Genomic DNA, 14,493 nt, shown 5'->3' on the forward strand with positions numbered 1-14,493 from the left:
TACTGCTAAGCAGTCAAGAATGTTCCGGCATTATCTGTCTTTCTTTTGTATCATATTTGGTGTGGCAAGGATGTCTCCCATCATGGTAGCAAGGCAGTTGTAGTTGTGTCCTCAGATGATAACATGTAAGGCAGAAAGAGAGGGAACTGGGATAAAGGGGCCTTCTTGCCCTGCTCTATTTCTACTTTTTCTCTAGGAGGAAAATCATACTAACTTCTCTTTGACTTCCTCTTTCTTTTTTAAAAAAGTTTATTTTGAGAAAGAGAGTAAGAGAGCATAAACAGTGCAGGGGCATAGAGAGAGGGAGGGAGGGAAAGAGAGAGAGAGAGAATCCCAAGCAGGCTCAGATCAGTCAGTGTAGAGCCGGAGGCAGGGCTCAATTCCATGACCCATGAGATCATGACTTGAGCTGAAATCAATAGTCAGGCTCATAACCAACTGAGCCACCCAGGAGCCCCTTGACATCCTCCTTCTGTTTCAATGCCAAAATTGGGTCATATGACCAATGAGAATAATCTCTTGTAGAGACAATAGAATTGCTTTGAGGATCATGGATCAACTAGAATCATTACTGAATCAGGACTGGGCACTAATACCAGAACATCACCAGGTGAACTCTTAGCAGGGAAGAAGAGAAAGAGCTGAGAGGCAAGTTCTCCTAAGGACGTCTCCATCCTGAGTATTTGTCACTGGTCTGTTACACCTGCCCCAGAGCATGATACTAAGCCTAGACTTTCTTGTTGAGTCCATATCACCTACCAAATAGAGATTCAGTGTCTGGCTCGCCTTGAAACCTTCCTCACGATATGATCCCACTATTGGTTCCACCCTCATCTCCAATATTCTCATCCAAAGCCAGTTTCCACTGGCTCTACGGAAATTGAACTTCTAACTGTCCTGTGACCTGTTATCTCACAACTTCTACGCAACCACAATGTTGCAGATATTCTTTCATTTCTCTAGACTCCATATCTTTAGTTTGTCTACCTAGAAAATTCCCATTTTTGCTTTAATTCCCAGAACAAATTTCTTGTCTTTGTTGAAATATTCTGAGTTCTGTTACACAATTAGTCTTTCCCAAAGGTCCTCGTACTGAATTCCTAGGATTCATCCCCAGTTGTGTCTCTGTTCACTCGCACCATCTCACAGGGCAGTGTCTGTCATTTAGTAGCTACTCCCCAAATACTTGCCGGTAACACAGATAAAACAAAATACGAGTGTTCTCAAAATGAACCCAAATGTGCTCTCAAACAGTGGACAAGTGATGGATTAATTTATCAAGAAGGAATAAGCAAGTCACATCTCAAGGAACAGCTCCACTTTCTAAGCAACCTAAGCACCTACGATGTTCACTCCCATAATGATATTTATCTATGACACTTGTATTAGTCTTCTTTGTGATAACATGCATGATTTATCATACTGTGATTTATTTCAGGATCTCAGAGGTTCTATGTTAAAAGTCTGCAAATTTCTGGGGAAAGAATTAAGTGATGAGGACATGGATACTGTGGTGGGCCAGGCCATGTTTGAGAACATGAAGTTAGACCCACGGGCAAATTATGACAATATACTAAAGGACCAATTTGGGATACAAGAAAAAGGTCATTTCCTTCGCAAAGGTGAAGTTGAACAGTGAATGTCTGTATTGTACTGTGTCACAAATGAACCAAGTGTAGCTTCTAAGCTTCCTGGCTCACTTTTCTAACATGGACCCTTATGGCCCAGTTCCCGTCACTAGACAAATGATTTTCCATGATTTCTTCTTGTTGCTCTTCAAGAGACTATATAATGTAAGTGAATGTATCTGATGAATAGCCTAAAATCAAAAGGCCTTCTCCATGGCCCCTGGAAATCTACCAATGCCAGTACAATGTCTGCCACAAAATGGTTGTTCATTTACTGTTAGATTGTTTCCTTCCATTAGCATGGGATCGGCACATGATGATGAGGCAATGCTGGGGCTGTTGGCCAACAATGACTGCCCTTCCATTTCTGTGATTTATCCCTGAGTCTCCCCAGGGCTGAATTAACAACATGCATTCACTGATCTTTTGTTATTGCACAGGACTATCATGTGTCCTCTAGTAAACCTCATAAAAATGTGTAAGTTTCTCTCATTTATTATAATATCTCATACCTCTGATGAGTGAGTTTTTAAGTGAATGACTCCTTCCTGTAACTGATAAATTTCACCATGTTTTAATATTTTCGTTACTTGTATAATCATTCTAAGTTATATTTATGATCTTCTATCTTAGTACATGGAACATCTATAATGCAGAACTATAGACATAAATTTTGCACTTAATCATAGGGTTCCATGCCTCTTTTTCAAGTAGTAATAAATATTGGCTTTGATTTCTCTCAGTATTTCCGTCACCTGGTCTCTTCATATATCTTTACCTGCTCAATTAAAAAATGTGAAGCACTGGTAACTCGGAGCCAACCTAAAGTGGAGACATTCCCTTCCTGTTATGCTCAGAACACCCTGTCTTGTAGTAGACCACATCCCTTCTCAGCTGCCATCATCATTGCACTTGAAGTTTGTTTTCCCTTGAAAAAATAAATTTTTCTGTGTTTATACATCTTTAACTTACCTGAAAATGAGAGACTCAAATAGCTAAGAAGACAAGGAGGAGGAGTCAATTTTCCTTGTGGAAGTAAAGCACATTCCCATATGTTTCTTCTACATAGACATGTACTTTTCTCTTACATTTTATCTAAAGGAACATCATTTGCACTAACTTTACCACTCCTACATGGTTTTCCTTTGTGTTTTCAGTTTTGTTAGTATTTCAGTTTGTTTCAGTCATTTGTTTATTTCAGAGTGCTTTTACAATCAGTGTTTCTTGTCTTGCCTTTCCTTCTATCACCACATTTGTCATCACATCTCTGTGTCTATAACTTTTTTAAATATAATTTATTATCAAGTCAGCTAACATACATTGTATACAGTGTACTTTTTGTTTCGGTGATAGATTCCCGTGATTCTTCGCTTACATACAACACCCAGTGTTCATTCCAACAGGTGAGATGCCCATCACCTATTTTCCCCTCTCCCCTGCGCCCCCCCACCTACCCATCAACCCTCACCTTTGTCTCTGTATTTAAGAGTCTCTTATGGGTTTGCCTCCCTCTGTGTTTGAAGTTATTTTTTCCCATTGCCTTCCCCCACGGTCTTCTGTTAAGTTTCTCTCAAGTTCCACATATGAGTGAAAACATATGATATGTCTTTCTCTGACTGACTTATTTCACTTAGCATAATGCCCTCCAGTTCCATCCACGTTGTTACAAATGACCAGATTTCATTCTTTCTCATTGCCAAGTAGTATTCCATTATATATATAAACCACATCTTCTTTATCCATTCATCAGTTGATGGACTCTTTCCATAATTCCATTCATCAGTTTTCGGCTCTTTCCATAATTTGGCTATTGTTGAAGGCACTGCTATAAACATTGACCCTTTCAAACAGCATACTTATATCCCTTGGATAAATACCTAGTAGTGCTATTGCTGGGTCATAGGGTAGTTCTATTTTTAATTCTTTGAGGAACCTCCACACTGTTTTCCAGAGCGACTGCACAAGTTTGCATTCCCACCAACAGTTCAAGTGGGTTCCTGTTTCTCCACATCCTCACCAATATATGTTGTTTCCTGAATTGTTAATTTTAGCCACTCTGACTGGTGTGAGGTGGTATCTCAATGTGGTTTGATTTGTATTTCCCTGATGATGAGTGACATGGAGCATCTTTTCATGTGTCTGTTGGCCATCTGGATGTATTTTTTGAATAGACACTGGAAAAGTGTCTATTCATGTCTTCTGCCCATTTCTTCACTGGATTATTTGTTTTTCAGGTTTTGAGTTTGCTAAGTTCTTTATAGACTTTGGATACTAACCCTTTATCAGATATGTCATTTGCAAATATCTTCTTCCATTCCATCAGATGCCTTTTAGTTTTGTTTTGTTGATTGTTTCCTTTGCAGTGCAGAAGCTTTTTATCTTGATGAGGTCCCAATCGTTCATTTTTGCTTTTATTTCTCTTGCCTTTGGAGACGTGTCAAACAAGAAATAGCTGCAGGTGAGGTCAAAGAGGTTGTTGCCTGTTTTCTCCTCCAGGGTTTTGATGGTTTCCTGTCTCACATTCAGGTCTTTCATCCATTTGGAGTTTATTTTTGTGTATGGTGTAAGAAAGTGGTCCAGTTCATTCTTTGGCATGTTGCTGTCCAGTTCTCCCAGCACCATTTGCTAAAGAGACTATCTTTTTTCCATTGGATACACTTTCCTGCTTTGTTAAACATTAGTTGGCCATACATTTGTGGGTCCAATTCTGGGTTCTATATTCTATTCCATTGATCTACGTGTCTGTTTTTGTGCCAGTACCATACTGTCCTGTTGATTACAGCTTTGTTGTAGAGTCAGGGGTTTTGATGCTTCTCGCTTTGGTTTTCTTTTTCAACATTCCTTTGGCTATTCTGGGTCTTTTGTGGGTCCATATAAATTTCAGGATTGTTTGCTCTAGATTTCAGAAAAATGCCAGTGCAATTTTGATTGGGATTGCATTGAATGTGTAGATTGTTTTGGGTAGTGTTGCCATTTTAACAATATTTGTTCTTCTAATCCATAAGCAAGGAATGTTTTTCCATTTCTTTGTGTCTTCTTCAATTTCTTTCATAAGTTTTCTATAGTTCTCATCATACAGCTCTTTTACATCTTTGGTTAGGTTTACTCCTAGATATTTTATGGTTCTCAGTGCAGTTGTAAATGGGATCAATTTCTTGATTTCTCTTTCTGTTACTTGTTTATTGGTGTATAAAAACGCAACCAATTAATATACATTGATTTTGTATCCTGCGACTTTGCTGAATTCATGTATCAGTTCTAGCAACTTTTTGGTGGAGTCTTTCGTGTTTTCCATGTACAGTATCATATCGTCTGTAAAAAGTGAAAGTTTGACTTCTTCTTTGCCAATTTTGATGCCTTTTATTTCATTTTGTTGTCTGATTGCTGAGGCTAGGACTTCCAACACTATGTTAAACAACAGTGGTGAGAGTGGATAGCCCCGTCATGTTCCTGATCTCAGAAATTAACTAACTTTGCTAGTTAAGGGTCTGTTCAAATTTTCTATATCTTCCCATTTGAGTATTGGTAGTGTGTGGGTGTCTAGAAAATTGTCCATTTCTTCCAGGTTGTCCAGTTTTTTGGCATATAATTTTTCATAGTATTCTCAAATTGTTTTATTTCTATGGTGTTGGTTGTGATCTCTCTTCTTTCATTCATGATTTTATCTATTTGGGTCCTCTCTCTTTTCTAATTAGAAGTCTGGCTAGGCAGTTATCAATTTTGTTCATTTTTTCAAAAACAAACAGCTCTTAGATTCATTGATCTGTTCTATTCCTTTTTTGGATTCTATACTTTTTATTTCTGCTCTAATCTTTATTGTTTCTCTTCTTATGCTGGTTTTGGGGTTTCTTTGCTCTTCTGCTTCTAGTTCCTTTAAGTGTGCAATTAGGTTATGTATTTAGGACCTTTCTTGCTTCTTGAGATAGGCCTGGGTTGCAATGTATTTTCCCCTTAGGACTGCCTTTGCTGCATCCCAAAGGGTTTGGACTGTCATGTTTTCATTTTAATTTGCTTCCATATATTTTTTAATTTCTTCTCTAATTGCCTGGTTGATCCATTCATTCTTTAGTAGGATGTTCTTTAACCTCCATGCATTTGGAAGCTTTCTAAATTTTTTTTGTGGTTGATTTCAAGTTTAATAGCATTGGGATCTGAAAATATGCATGGTATGATCTCAATTCTTATATATTTATTGAGAGCTCTTTTGTGACCCAGTATGTGATCTACCTTGAAGAACATTCCATGTGCACTCGAAAAGAATGTGTATATTGCTGCTTTTGGATGAAAAGTTCTGAATATATCTGTCAAGTCCATCCAGTCCAGTGTGTCATTCAAGGCAATTGTATCTTTATTGATTTTCTGCCTAGATGATCTGTCTATTGTTGTAAGTGGAGTGTTAAAGTCCTCTGCAATTACCATATTCTTACCAATAAGATTGCTTTTGTTTGGTATTAATTATTTATGTATTTGGGTGTATCAAGTTGGGGGGATAAACATTTACAATTGTTAGCTCTTCTTGATGGATAGACCCATAATTATGATATAATGTCCTTCTTCAACTCACGTTACAACCTTTAGTTTAAAATCTAGTTTGTCTGATGTAAGTATGGCTACTCCATCTTTCTCTGGACTTCCAGTAGCATGATAGATGGTTCTCTAACCCCTCACTTTCAATCTGAAAGTGTCCTCAGTTCTAAAATGAGTCTCTTGTAGGTGACATACAGATGGATCTTGGGTTTTTTGTCCATTCTGATACCTTATGTCTTCTGAGTGGAGCATTTAGTCCATTTTCATTCAGACTTATTATTGAAAGATATGGATTTAGGGTCATTGTGTTGTCTGTAGGTTCCATGCTTGTGGTGATGTCTCTGGTCCTTTGTAGTCTTCACAGCATTTCACTCACAGAGTCCCCCTTAGGATTTCTTGCAGGGCTGGTTTAGTTCATGAGCTCCTTCAGTTTTTGTTTGTATGGGAAAGGCTTTATCGCACAAACATTCTTGACTGCATACTTTTTGTATTAAGCACATTGAATATTTCCTGCCACTCCCTTCTGGCCTGCCAAGTTTCAGTGGTGAGGTCTGCTACTATCCTTATGTTTCTACCCTTGTAGATGAAGGCCCATTTGTCCCTAGCTGCTTTCAGAATTCTCTCTTTATCTTTGTATTCTGCCAGTTTCACTATGATATGCCTTGCAGAAAACCAATTCTTGTTAAATCTGAAGGGAGTTCTGTGCTTCCTGAATTTGGATGTCTGCCTCCTTACCCAAATGAGGGAAGTTCACAGCTATAATTTGTTCAAGTAAACCTTCTGCCCCTTTCTCTCTCTTTTCCTCTTCCAGAACTCTTATGATATGGATATTATTTTATGTTTCATTGAATCCCTTAGTTCTCTAATTCTCCCTTGTGGTCTAGTATTTTCTTATCTCTCTTTCCCCAGCTTCATTGTTTCCCATAATTTTATCTTCTATTTCACTTAATCTCCCCTCTACTTCCTCCCTCCTTGATTTCACTGCATCTAATTTATTTTGCACTTCATTTACAGCATTTCTTAATTCATCATGACTATTCCTTAGTTCTTTGATCTCTGCAGCAATAGATTCTCTGCTGTCTTTTATGCTTTTTACAAGTCCAGCAATAATCTTATGACTATTATTCTAAATTCTTGCTCAGATATATTGTTTGCATCCATTTAGCAATTCTCTAGTGTCATTTCTTCCTGGAATTTCTTTTGAGGAGAATTCTTCTGTTTTGTCATTTTGGCTAGTTTTCTGTCCCATATGTGTTTTAATAGTATGTCCTGCACTTGTGAGCACTTTTATATTAAAAAGGGGTCATACACTGTCCAGGGCCTGGCCCTTCAGGAGGTGTTTTTTGGAGTATGTTTCTTGCTCTCTGTTGTCACTTTGGTTGCTTTATCTCCCTACTTGTAGTGATGTTTTGGACCCTCCACCAGGTGTGCTTTGATTTGTTCATTGAAGTAACTCTGGAAAAAATTTTAAAAAGGGTGGAGGTGGTGGAAGAAACCTTATCCCATACAAAGAGAGAAATGACAGGGGTGGGGAAAAAGGAAAGGAAAAAAAAATTGACTGGGCAGAGAATCAGAGAAACTATACAGCCTAACCCAGAGAGAGAGAGAGAGACAGAGAGAGAGGAAAATAATGAAGAAGGAGATACAGAAGATGTATAAAAAGAATAGATTAAAAATGTCTGCATGAGGCATCTGGGTGGCTCAGTCAGTTAAGCATCCTACAATGGCTCCGGTCATGATCTCGGGGTTTTTGGTTTCGAGCCCCATGTCGAATTCTGTGCCGACAGCTCAGAGCCTGGAGCCTGCCTCAGATTCTGTGTCTCTCTCCCTCTTTGCCCCTCCCCTGCTTGTGCTCTGTCTCTCTCTGTCTCTCAACAATAAATAAATGTTAAAAATTTTTAAAAAGAATTTCTGATTAAACAAACCAACAACCAGAATAACCAGAATAGACAAGGGAAGGAATAAGAGAAAGAAAAGGAATAAGAAAAAAAATTACACACACACACACACACACACACAAAATAAGAATTGACCAAGAACCAATTCAGAAAATGCAAAACGCTGGACCTATATCTGCCAGTGCCTTGGGGCTGGTGGCTGTGCTGGTCTGGAGGAGGGGCGGTATGATTCCCTCCGGTGTCAATCTTGCTCCAGTAGATACATAGTTACCAGGTGTAGAGGGGCATGGTTTCCTATAGGCAGGTCCTGCCTCCACTGTGGGCTCCTTGTCCGTTTCCTGAAGCCCCACCTTGTTGGTGAGGGGGAGATAAATGGGATACCCCAGCCTCTCCCCACCAGACTGGGAGTCCCAAACCACTCTTTTCAGGCTATCCTCACAGTGCCCTGCCGGTGCAAGTGGGTCAGTTCGTTCAATGTCTTAAAGGATCCTTCTCTGCACAGCCTGGTTCCGGGGAAGTGCCACTCCGTCAAGCCAGCCAACAAAGGGCTTCTGACTCCTCACATTGCCACATGGGCACAAGCCACTGGTTTGCCCTGCTCCAGTCTTCTGTGCCTCCCAGGCGCTAGACTGGGATTCAAACCCCCATGTCTTAAAGGATCTCACTTCCTGCGTCCCGGTCCCAGGGTAGGGTCACTCCACCAGCCAGCTGACAAAGGGTCTCTGACCGGCAGGCACCTGCAGGCTCTTTTGTCCTTGGAGGCTATATGACTTCTTCCCACAGCACTATAGGGAGAGGATAGCTCTCTCCAACTGCACCTGTCAGCTCGAGAGCTGGGGCTGGCTCCACTTCTCCTCAGGTGCTTGAGCAGGACAGTAGGCTCCAGTCCAGACAAAGCTCCGCAATCTTAGAATGAGGTAGGAATTGGTTCTTTTTCCTTTTTTTCCATTCCCCGGTCTGTGGTTTTGGGTTTTTTTTAATATTTTTTTAATGTTTATTTTTGAAGGAGAGAGAGACAGAGTGTGAGTGGAGGAAGGGCAGAGAGAGAGGGAGACACAGAATTAGAAGCAGGATCCAGGCTCTGAGCTGTCAGCACAGAGACCGACGCGGGGCTCGAATTCACAACAGCGAGATCATGACCTGAGCCGAAGTCAGATGCTTAACCGACTGAGCCACCCAGGGGCCCCCTGGTCTGTGGTTTTTCTCTTGTCCAAATTCATTCCTACACTTCCACAGTTTCTCTTTCTCTTCCTTTTGTCTCTCCACTGAAGGGGATCCCTCCCTCTGTGCCTACGCCCCCCCCCATTTTATCTCTCCCAATTTGCAATCACACACCTATGGCCTGCCAAGTTGTCCCCGTGGGCCTCTGGAGATGCTTCTGTCACTCTGTAGCCTGGATTCCTGGGATTCCCAGTCTTCTGGCCTCAATACTGCCATGTTTGAGGGAGGAGGGAACTTTGGGTCCCCCTACTTCTCTGCCATCTTGACTCCTCCTGTGTCTATAAGTTTAATGTAAAACTTTAATAAGCCTTCTGTGGGTACAGATGGAAGAGTTACAGGTGAGCCATTCAAAACTGTAAGAACTTGGGCTATATTTTAAAAATTCTCTGAGCATCCATGTCCTTGTCAGTAAATATTTGCCCAGGGACATCTGATTTTTGAAACCTTTAAAGGACTCCTGTGAACTCTAATAGCCCATGCTAGCCTGGAACAAAATGGTAAAGTAGTTGCATGAGTTTTCTCCTTTTCCAGGTGGCTGACAGCTAAGGAGTTGGGCTAGCTATCTTAAATCACATCATATTTACTGTGATGAGTTTGTGTGCCCTCTTGCCATCAGGTGGGAGAGGAAGGGCATGCTCATGTGCAGGAGCAACTGGGGCCTTAGCGGGGAGGAAAATGGAAGTGTAAACAATGGTGTTTCTCCCAACACTAGGGCATCATGCCCCCTCATCCCAGAGTCTTCGTTGAAACAGTTTGTTTGCTTTTCCTCCAGGTACCATTGGAGACTGGAAAAATTACATGACTGTTGAGCAGAATGAAAGGTTTGACAAGGTTTTCCAAAAGAATATGAAAGATTTTCCCTTAAAGTTCATCTGGGATATGAATGAGGAATAGAATTCTAGGTGATGCACAACTATTTTCAGAAATCACCTTCAGAAGGAAATATATTGAATTTTACATTTTCATCTTTGACTGTCATGGGCTTATTACTGAAAACTCTCAATGATTAATAAATATTAATATGTTGTCTTTACATCATTTTCCATCTGTGGCCTGTTTTCCATTTGCTGAATTCCTCAGTTTGTGATCAGGAGAGGATTCCTCTCTTTGTTTTGGTGTATAATTATGGGGTTGATTTTATTCTACATTCAGCAATTCCAAAGCTCTTGAGCAACAAAGGAGGTCTTAATGTATGATTGATTTGAAATCATAAAATAGAAGCCTTGTCACTTATAAAAAAACGATTTGTGGTTTTTCTTCATATTTTAGAATTTAATTTTTAGGTGGTCAGATGAGTCAACATTTCATTTTATGGTTTCTATGTTTTGTTTCTAACAGAGTGTTCCTGTCACAAGTATGTTCATGTATTCATAAATCCTATTTTTATTTAATCTGAACATTTGTCTTGTGTTGTAAGACACAAAATCATTTAATGAATAGCCATCATTTTCCTACTGATTAAAATGGACATTATCTTGTTCTAAAGAATTGTCTGCCCATGAGTTGATTTACATAAAATGAGGTATTTTCTGTTGATATACTTTTCTTTTTCATAACCATGCCATAACTTCTAACATAAACTGTCATGATGAGTTTTGTTAGAATTTTGTTAAGTATTGCTTTACTCTTAAAAAAATCATTTGAAAACTGACATCGACACTAATTGAGTCTTCCCATTCAGAGATTTTATACACTCACCATTTATTTGTGGTTTTTTTTTTTCTGGTCATTTAGTGAAGGTACATGGTCCTTAAATAAACCTTGCTCATTTCTTATAAAGTTTATCCTAATCAGGTACAGATGGTATTTGTAGCTATTGGGAGGAGGAATTTTTTTCTTTTTTCTTTTTAGAGAAAGAGAGAGCAAGAGTAGGGGAGAGGGGTGGGGGTGGGGCAAGAGAGGGAGAGGGAGGGAGAGTGAGGGGGAGAGAGACAGAGAGAGAGAACCTTAAGCAGGCTCCATGCTCAGCAGGGAGCCTGATGCAGAGCTCAATCTCACAAATCTGGAATCATGACCTGAGCCAAAATCAAGAGTCAGATTTTCAATGGACTGAGCCACCCAGCTGCCCCAGGGAACCACTTTAAATTTTGCACCAGATGTAAGTGTCTTGATCACCTTATCATAGTCCTTAGGAGTTCCATAATGCTTTCAGAGTTTCTTGGCCTCCATTCCCCAAAACATTAGGTATTTGCCATCTGGAGCTTTTAATAATGCTTCCAGAGTCTGCATTACTTCATAATTTTGTGCCACCAATCATGCCTTAAGAAAAAAGTGTATAAATGCTGATGTAAGGCAAATCCAATTAAAAGGTTACATGAACATTTCCTAATTCAGGGAAAACCAGCAACAGTAATCAATAATATCTTATGAATGACAAGGATGAATTCTTTTTTTTATTTTTATTTATTTTTAATTTTTTTTTCAATGTTTATTTATTTTTGGGACAGAGAGAAGCAGAGCATGAACGGGGGAGGGGCAGAGAGAGAGGGAGACACAGAATCGGAAACAGGCTCCAGGCTCTGAGCCATCAGCCCAGAGCCCGACGTGGGGCTCGAACTCACGGACCACGAGATCGTGACCTGGCTGAAGTCAGACGCTTAACCGACTGCGCCACCCAGGCGCCCCAAGGATGAGTTCTTGATTGTACTGTCACAAACTCCAAAGATATATGTACCGAGAAGCAAAAGGATGCATTCCAGGAGAAAAGAGATCGTGGACTTTCAATATCTATGTGCTAGCACATTATTTGTGTTATGGAGGTGCAGACAGGAAGTCGGTAAACTACTTCAAGTAGCTTACCGTGTTTGTCTTTCAGAGAATATACGTGTTAGGCAGCAAAGGTAGGCATTTTATAATGATATATCAAAATGAGTCACACTTCTAGTAGGAAGTGACTTCAGGGAGACCAATGAGTTCTAAAGTGCTGGGAAAAGTTTTTCATAAATGACACAAGGAGTACAAGTTCATATAAATATGTACATGGGTATAATGTCAGCTTGTTTGCTGCTCTAGGACCTGTGTCAAGGTAACAGACAGAATACTGCCAAAAAGGTATGCTGTGAAGTTTATAGGCTTTTGTTCAAGTCATGTTTGTTGGGCAAGCCACTTGGAAAGAAAAGGTAAGGGGGGGCTTCTTTGCATAAATGAAGGTGCTCAGGGGACAAGCAGAATGAAGCCATATTATTGCCCCTAGCAGACAATTAGAGACCTGGAAATTGCTACACTGTGAGCTACTTCCACATGCTCAAGACATTAATCAACGGTTATTGGTTGGACCATACCAGTTCAAACATGTCTAAATGTGATATAATCAGTAAAATAAAATGAATTACACTCCAAATTGGTGGTATCTTTAATAGGTTGATTCTTATGGAACTCAGACTGTCTAGATAGTATGGATCTGGAACGTTTTCAGATGTTCTAGACAGCTGTACCTTTTGGATAATGTTTTCTAAAAGAACTTCTTGATACAATTTGGATGGACCCCCTTCAGCAACAGCTGCACAAATGTTGCCTGCATTTACATCTGTAGCAAGCAAAATTGCTTCAAGTTAAAACAATTCTTTTTTTTTTTCAAGTTTAAAAATTTTTGATTTTATTCATTTTTAAGAGAGAGAGACAGAGTACGAGTGGGAGAGGGGCAGAGAGAGAGAGGGAGACACAGAATCTGAGCAGGCTCCAGGCTCTGAGCTGACAGCACAGAACCTGACATGGGGCTCAAACTCACCAACGGTGAAATCATGACCTGAGCCGGTCGGAAGCTTAACCAACTGAGCCATCCAGGTGCCCTTCAAGTTAAAACAATTCTGAAGGGCAGCCCACTTGTTTCCATTTGGGTCTGTAATGAATAATACTGCTATGAACATTTATGTACAAGTCTTTGAGAAGACATATGTTTGTATTTCTTTTGGGTCGATTCCTAGAGGTGGAAATGCCAAACTGCTTTTCAAGGAGACTACCTTTACATCTCCACCATTTGTGAGGATCCCTATTTCTCTATACTCTTGCTAATGCTTGTTGTTATCTGGCTTTTTTATTACAGCTATTCTAGGGTGTATGAAGTAGTATATCATTGTTGTTTTACTTTTCATTTCCGTAATAACAAAATGCTGTTGATCATCTTCTCATATGCTTATTAGTCACTTGGCAAGTATATCTTGCCAAAATATCTATTCAACATTTTGCCCATTTTATTTATTTGTTTGTTTGTTTTGGAGAGCTTGAGCAGGGAAGGGACAGAGAGTGAGCGACAAAGAGAATCTTAAGCAGGTTCCATGCCCAGGATGAAGCCTGAGGTGGGGCTCAATGTCATGACCAACTGTGAGATTATGACCTGAGCCAAAATCAAGTTGGACACTTAACACACTGAGCCACCCAGGGGGCCCCATTTTTCCCATTTTTAAAAAAGTGTTGCTTATCTCCTTATTATCAAGTGTAAGAGTTCTTTACATAGTTTGGATACTTTTATTGGTAATTCACAAGTATTTTCTTAGTCTGTACCTTATCTTTCGATTTTAAAATGATGTCTTTTGAAGTGGTAAAGTTTTGAAATTTGATGAAGTCCAAATTATCAATTTTTTCATTTTATGACTTTGCCTTTTCTGTCGTCAGAAATTCTTGCCTTCCTAACAAGGTCAAGAAAATTATTTCCAACGTTTCTTTTACTAGTTTTCTCATGTAAGTTCTTGAATTAAGGTCTTCAATCTATTCTGAAGTAATTCCTGTGTTTGTGGAAAAGGTTGAAATTCATCTTTTTGATGTAGATATCTAAATATCCCAGATAATTTATTGAAAAGACCATCCTTTTTCTCACTGACTTACCTTGGCACCTTAGTGGAAAATAAATTGACCATAAATAAAAAGTTTGTTTCTAGAGGGATGCCTGATGACTCAATTGGTTAAGCATGCAAATCTTCATTTTGCCTCAGGTCATGATTTCATGGTTTGTGAGTTCAAGCCCCACATCACAGCACAGAGCCTGCTTGGTATTCTCTGTCTCCCTCTCCTTTTGCCCTTCCCTTGTTTGTGCTCTCGCTCTCCTCTCTCTCTCTCTCCCCCCCACTCTCATAAACAAACCAACAAACATTTTTTAAAAGTTTGTTTCTGGAGGGGGAGGAGCCAAGATCGTGGAACAGCATGGAAGCTTTTTGTGTGTCTCCCGTCCATGAAATACAGCCAGACCAACACTAAACCATCCTACACACCTAGAAAACTGATTG

At 39.7% G+C, this 14,493-nt stretch overlaps 1 protein-coding gene across 3 annotated transcripts in view; it reads left to right on the forward strand.

The window, feature by feature from the left end:
* Positions 1 to 10,307, forward strand: part of LOC122489909 (amine sulfotransferase-like) — a 66,888-nt gene extending 56,581 nt beyond the window's left edge. For all 3 annotated transcript variants that reach the window (XM_043592183.1, XM_043592184.1, XM_043592185.1), the window contains exons 7-8: positions 1,439 to 1,622; positions 10,047 to 10,307. In XM_043592183.1, the coding sequence (XP_043448118.1) occupies positions 1,439 to 1,622; positions 10,047 to 10,168 (306 nt within the window). In that variant the 3' untranslated portion in view covers positions 10,169 to 10,307. The remainder of the gene's footprint in view (positions 1 to 1,438; positions 1,623 to 10,046) is intronic.
* Positions 10,308 to 14,493: the final 4,186 nt, after the last annotated feature.

The sequence above is a fragment of the Prionailurus bengalensis genome, chromosome B2, assembly GCF_016509475.1.
Source record: "Prionailurus bengalensis isolate Pbe53 chromosome B2, Fcat_Pben_1.1_paternal_pri, whole genome shotgun sequence".
Classification (NCBI taxonomy): Eukaryota; Metazoa; Chordata; class Mammalia; order Carnivora; family Felidae; genus Prionailurus; species Prionailurus bengalensis.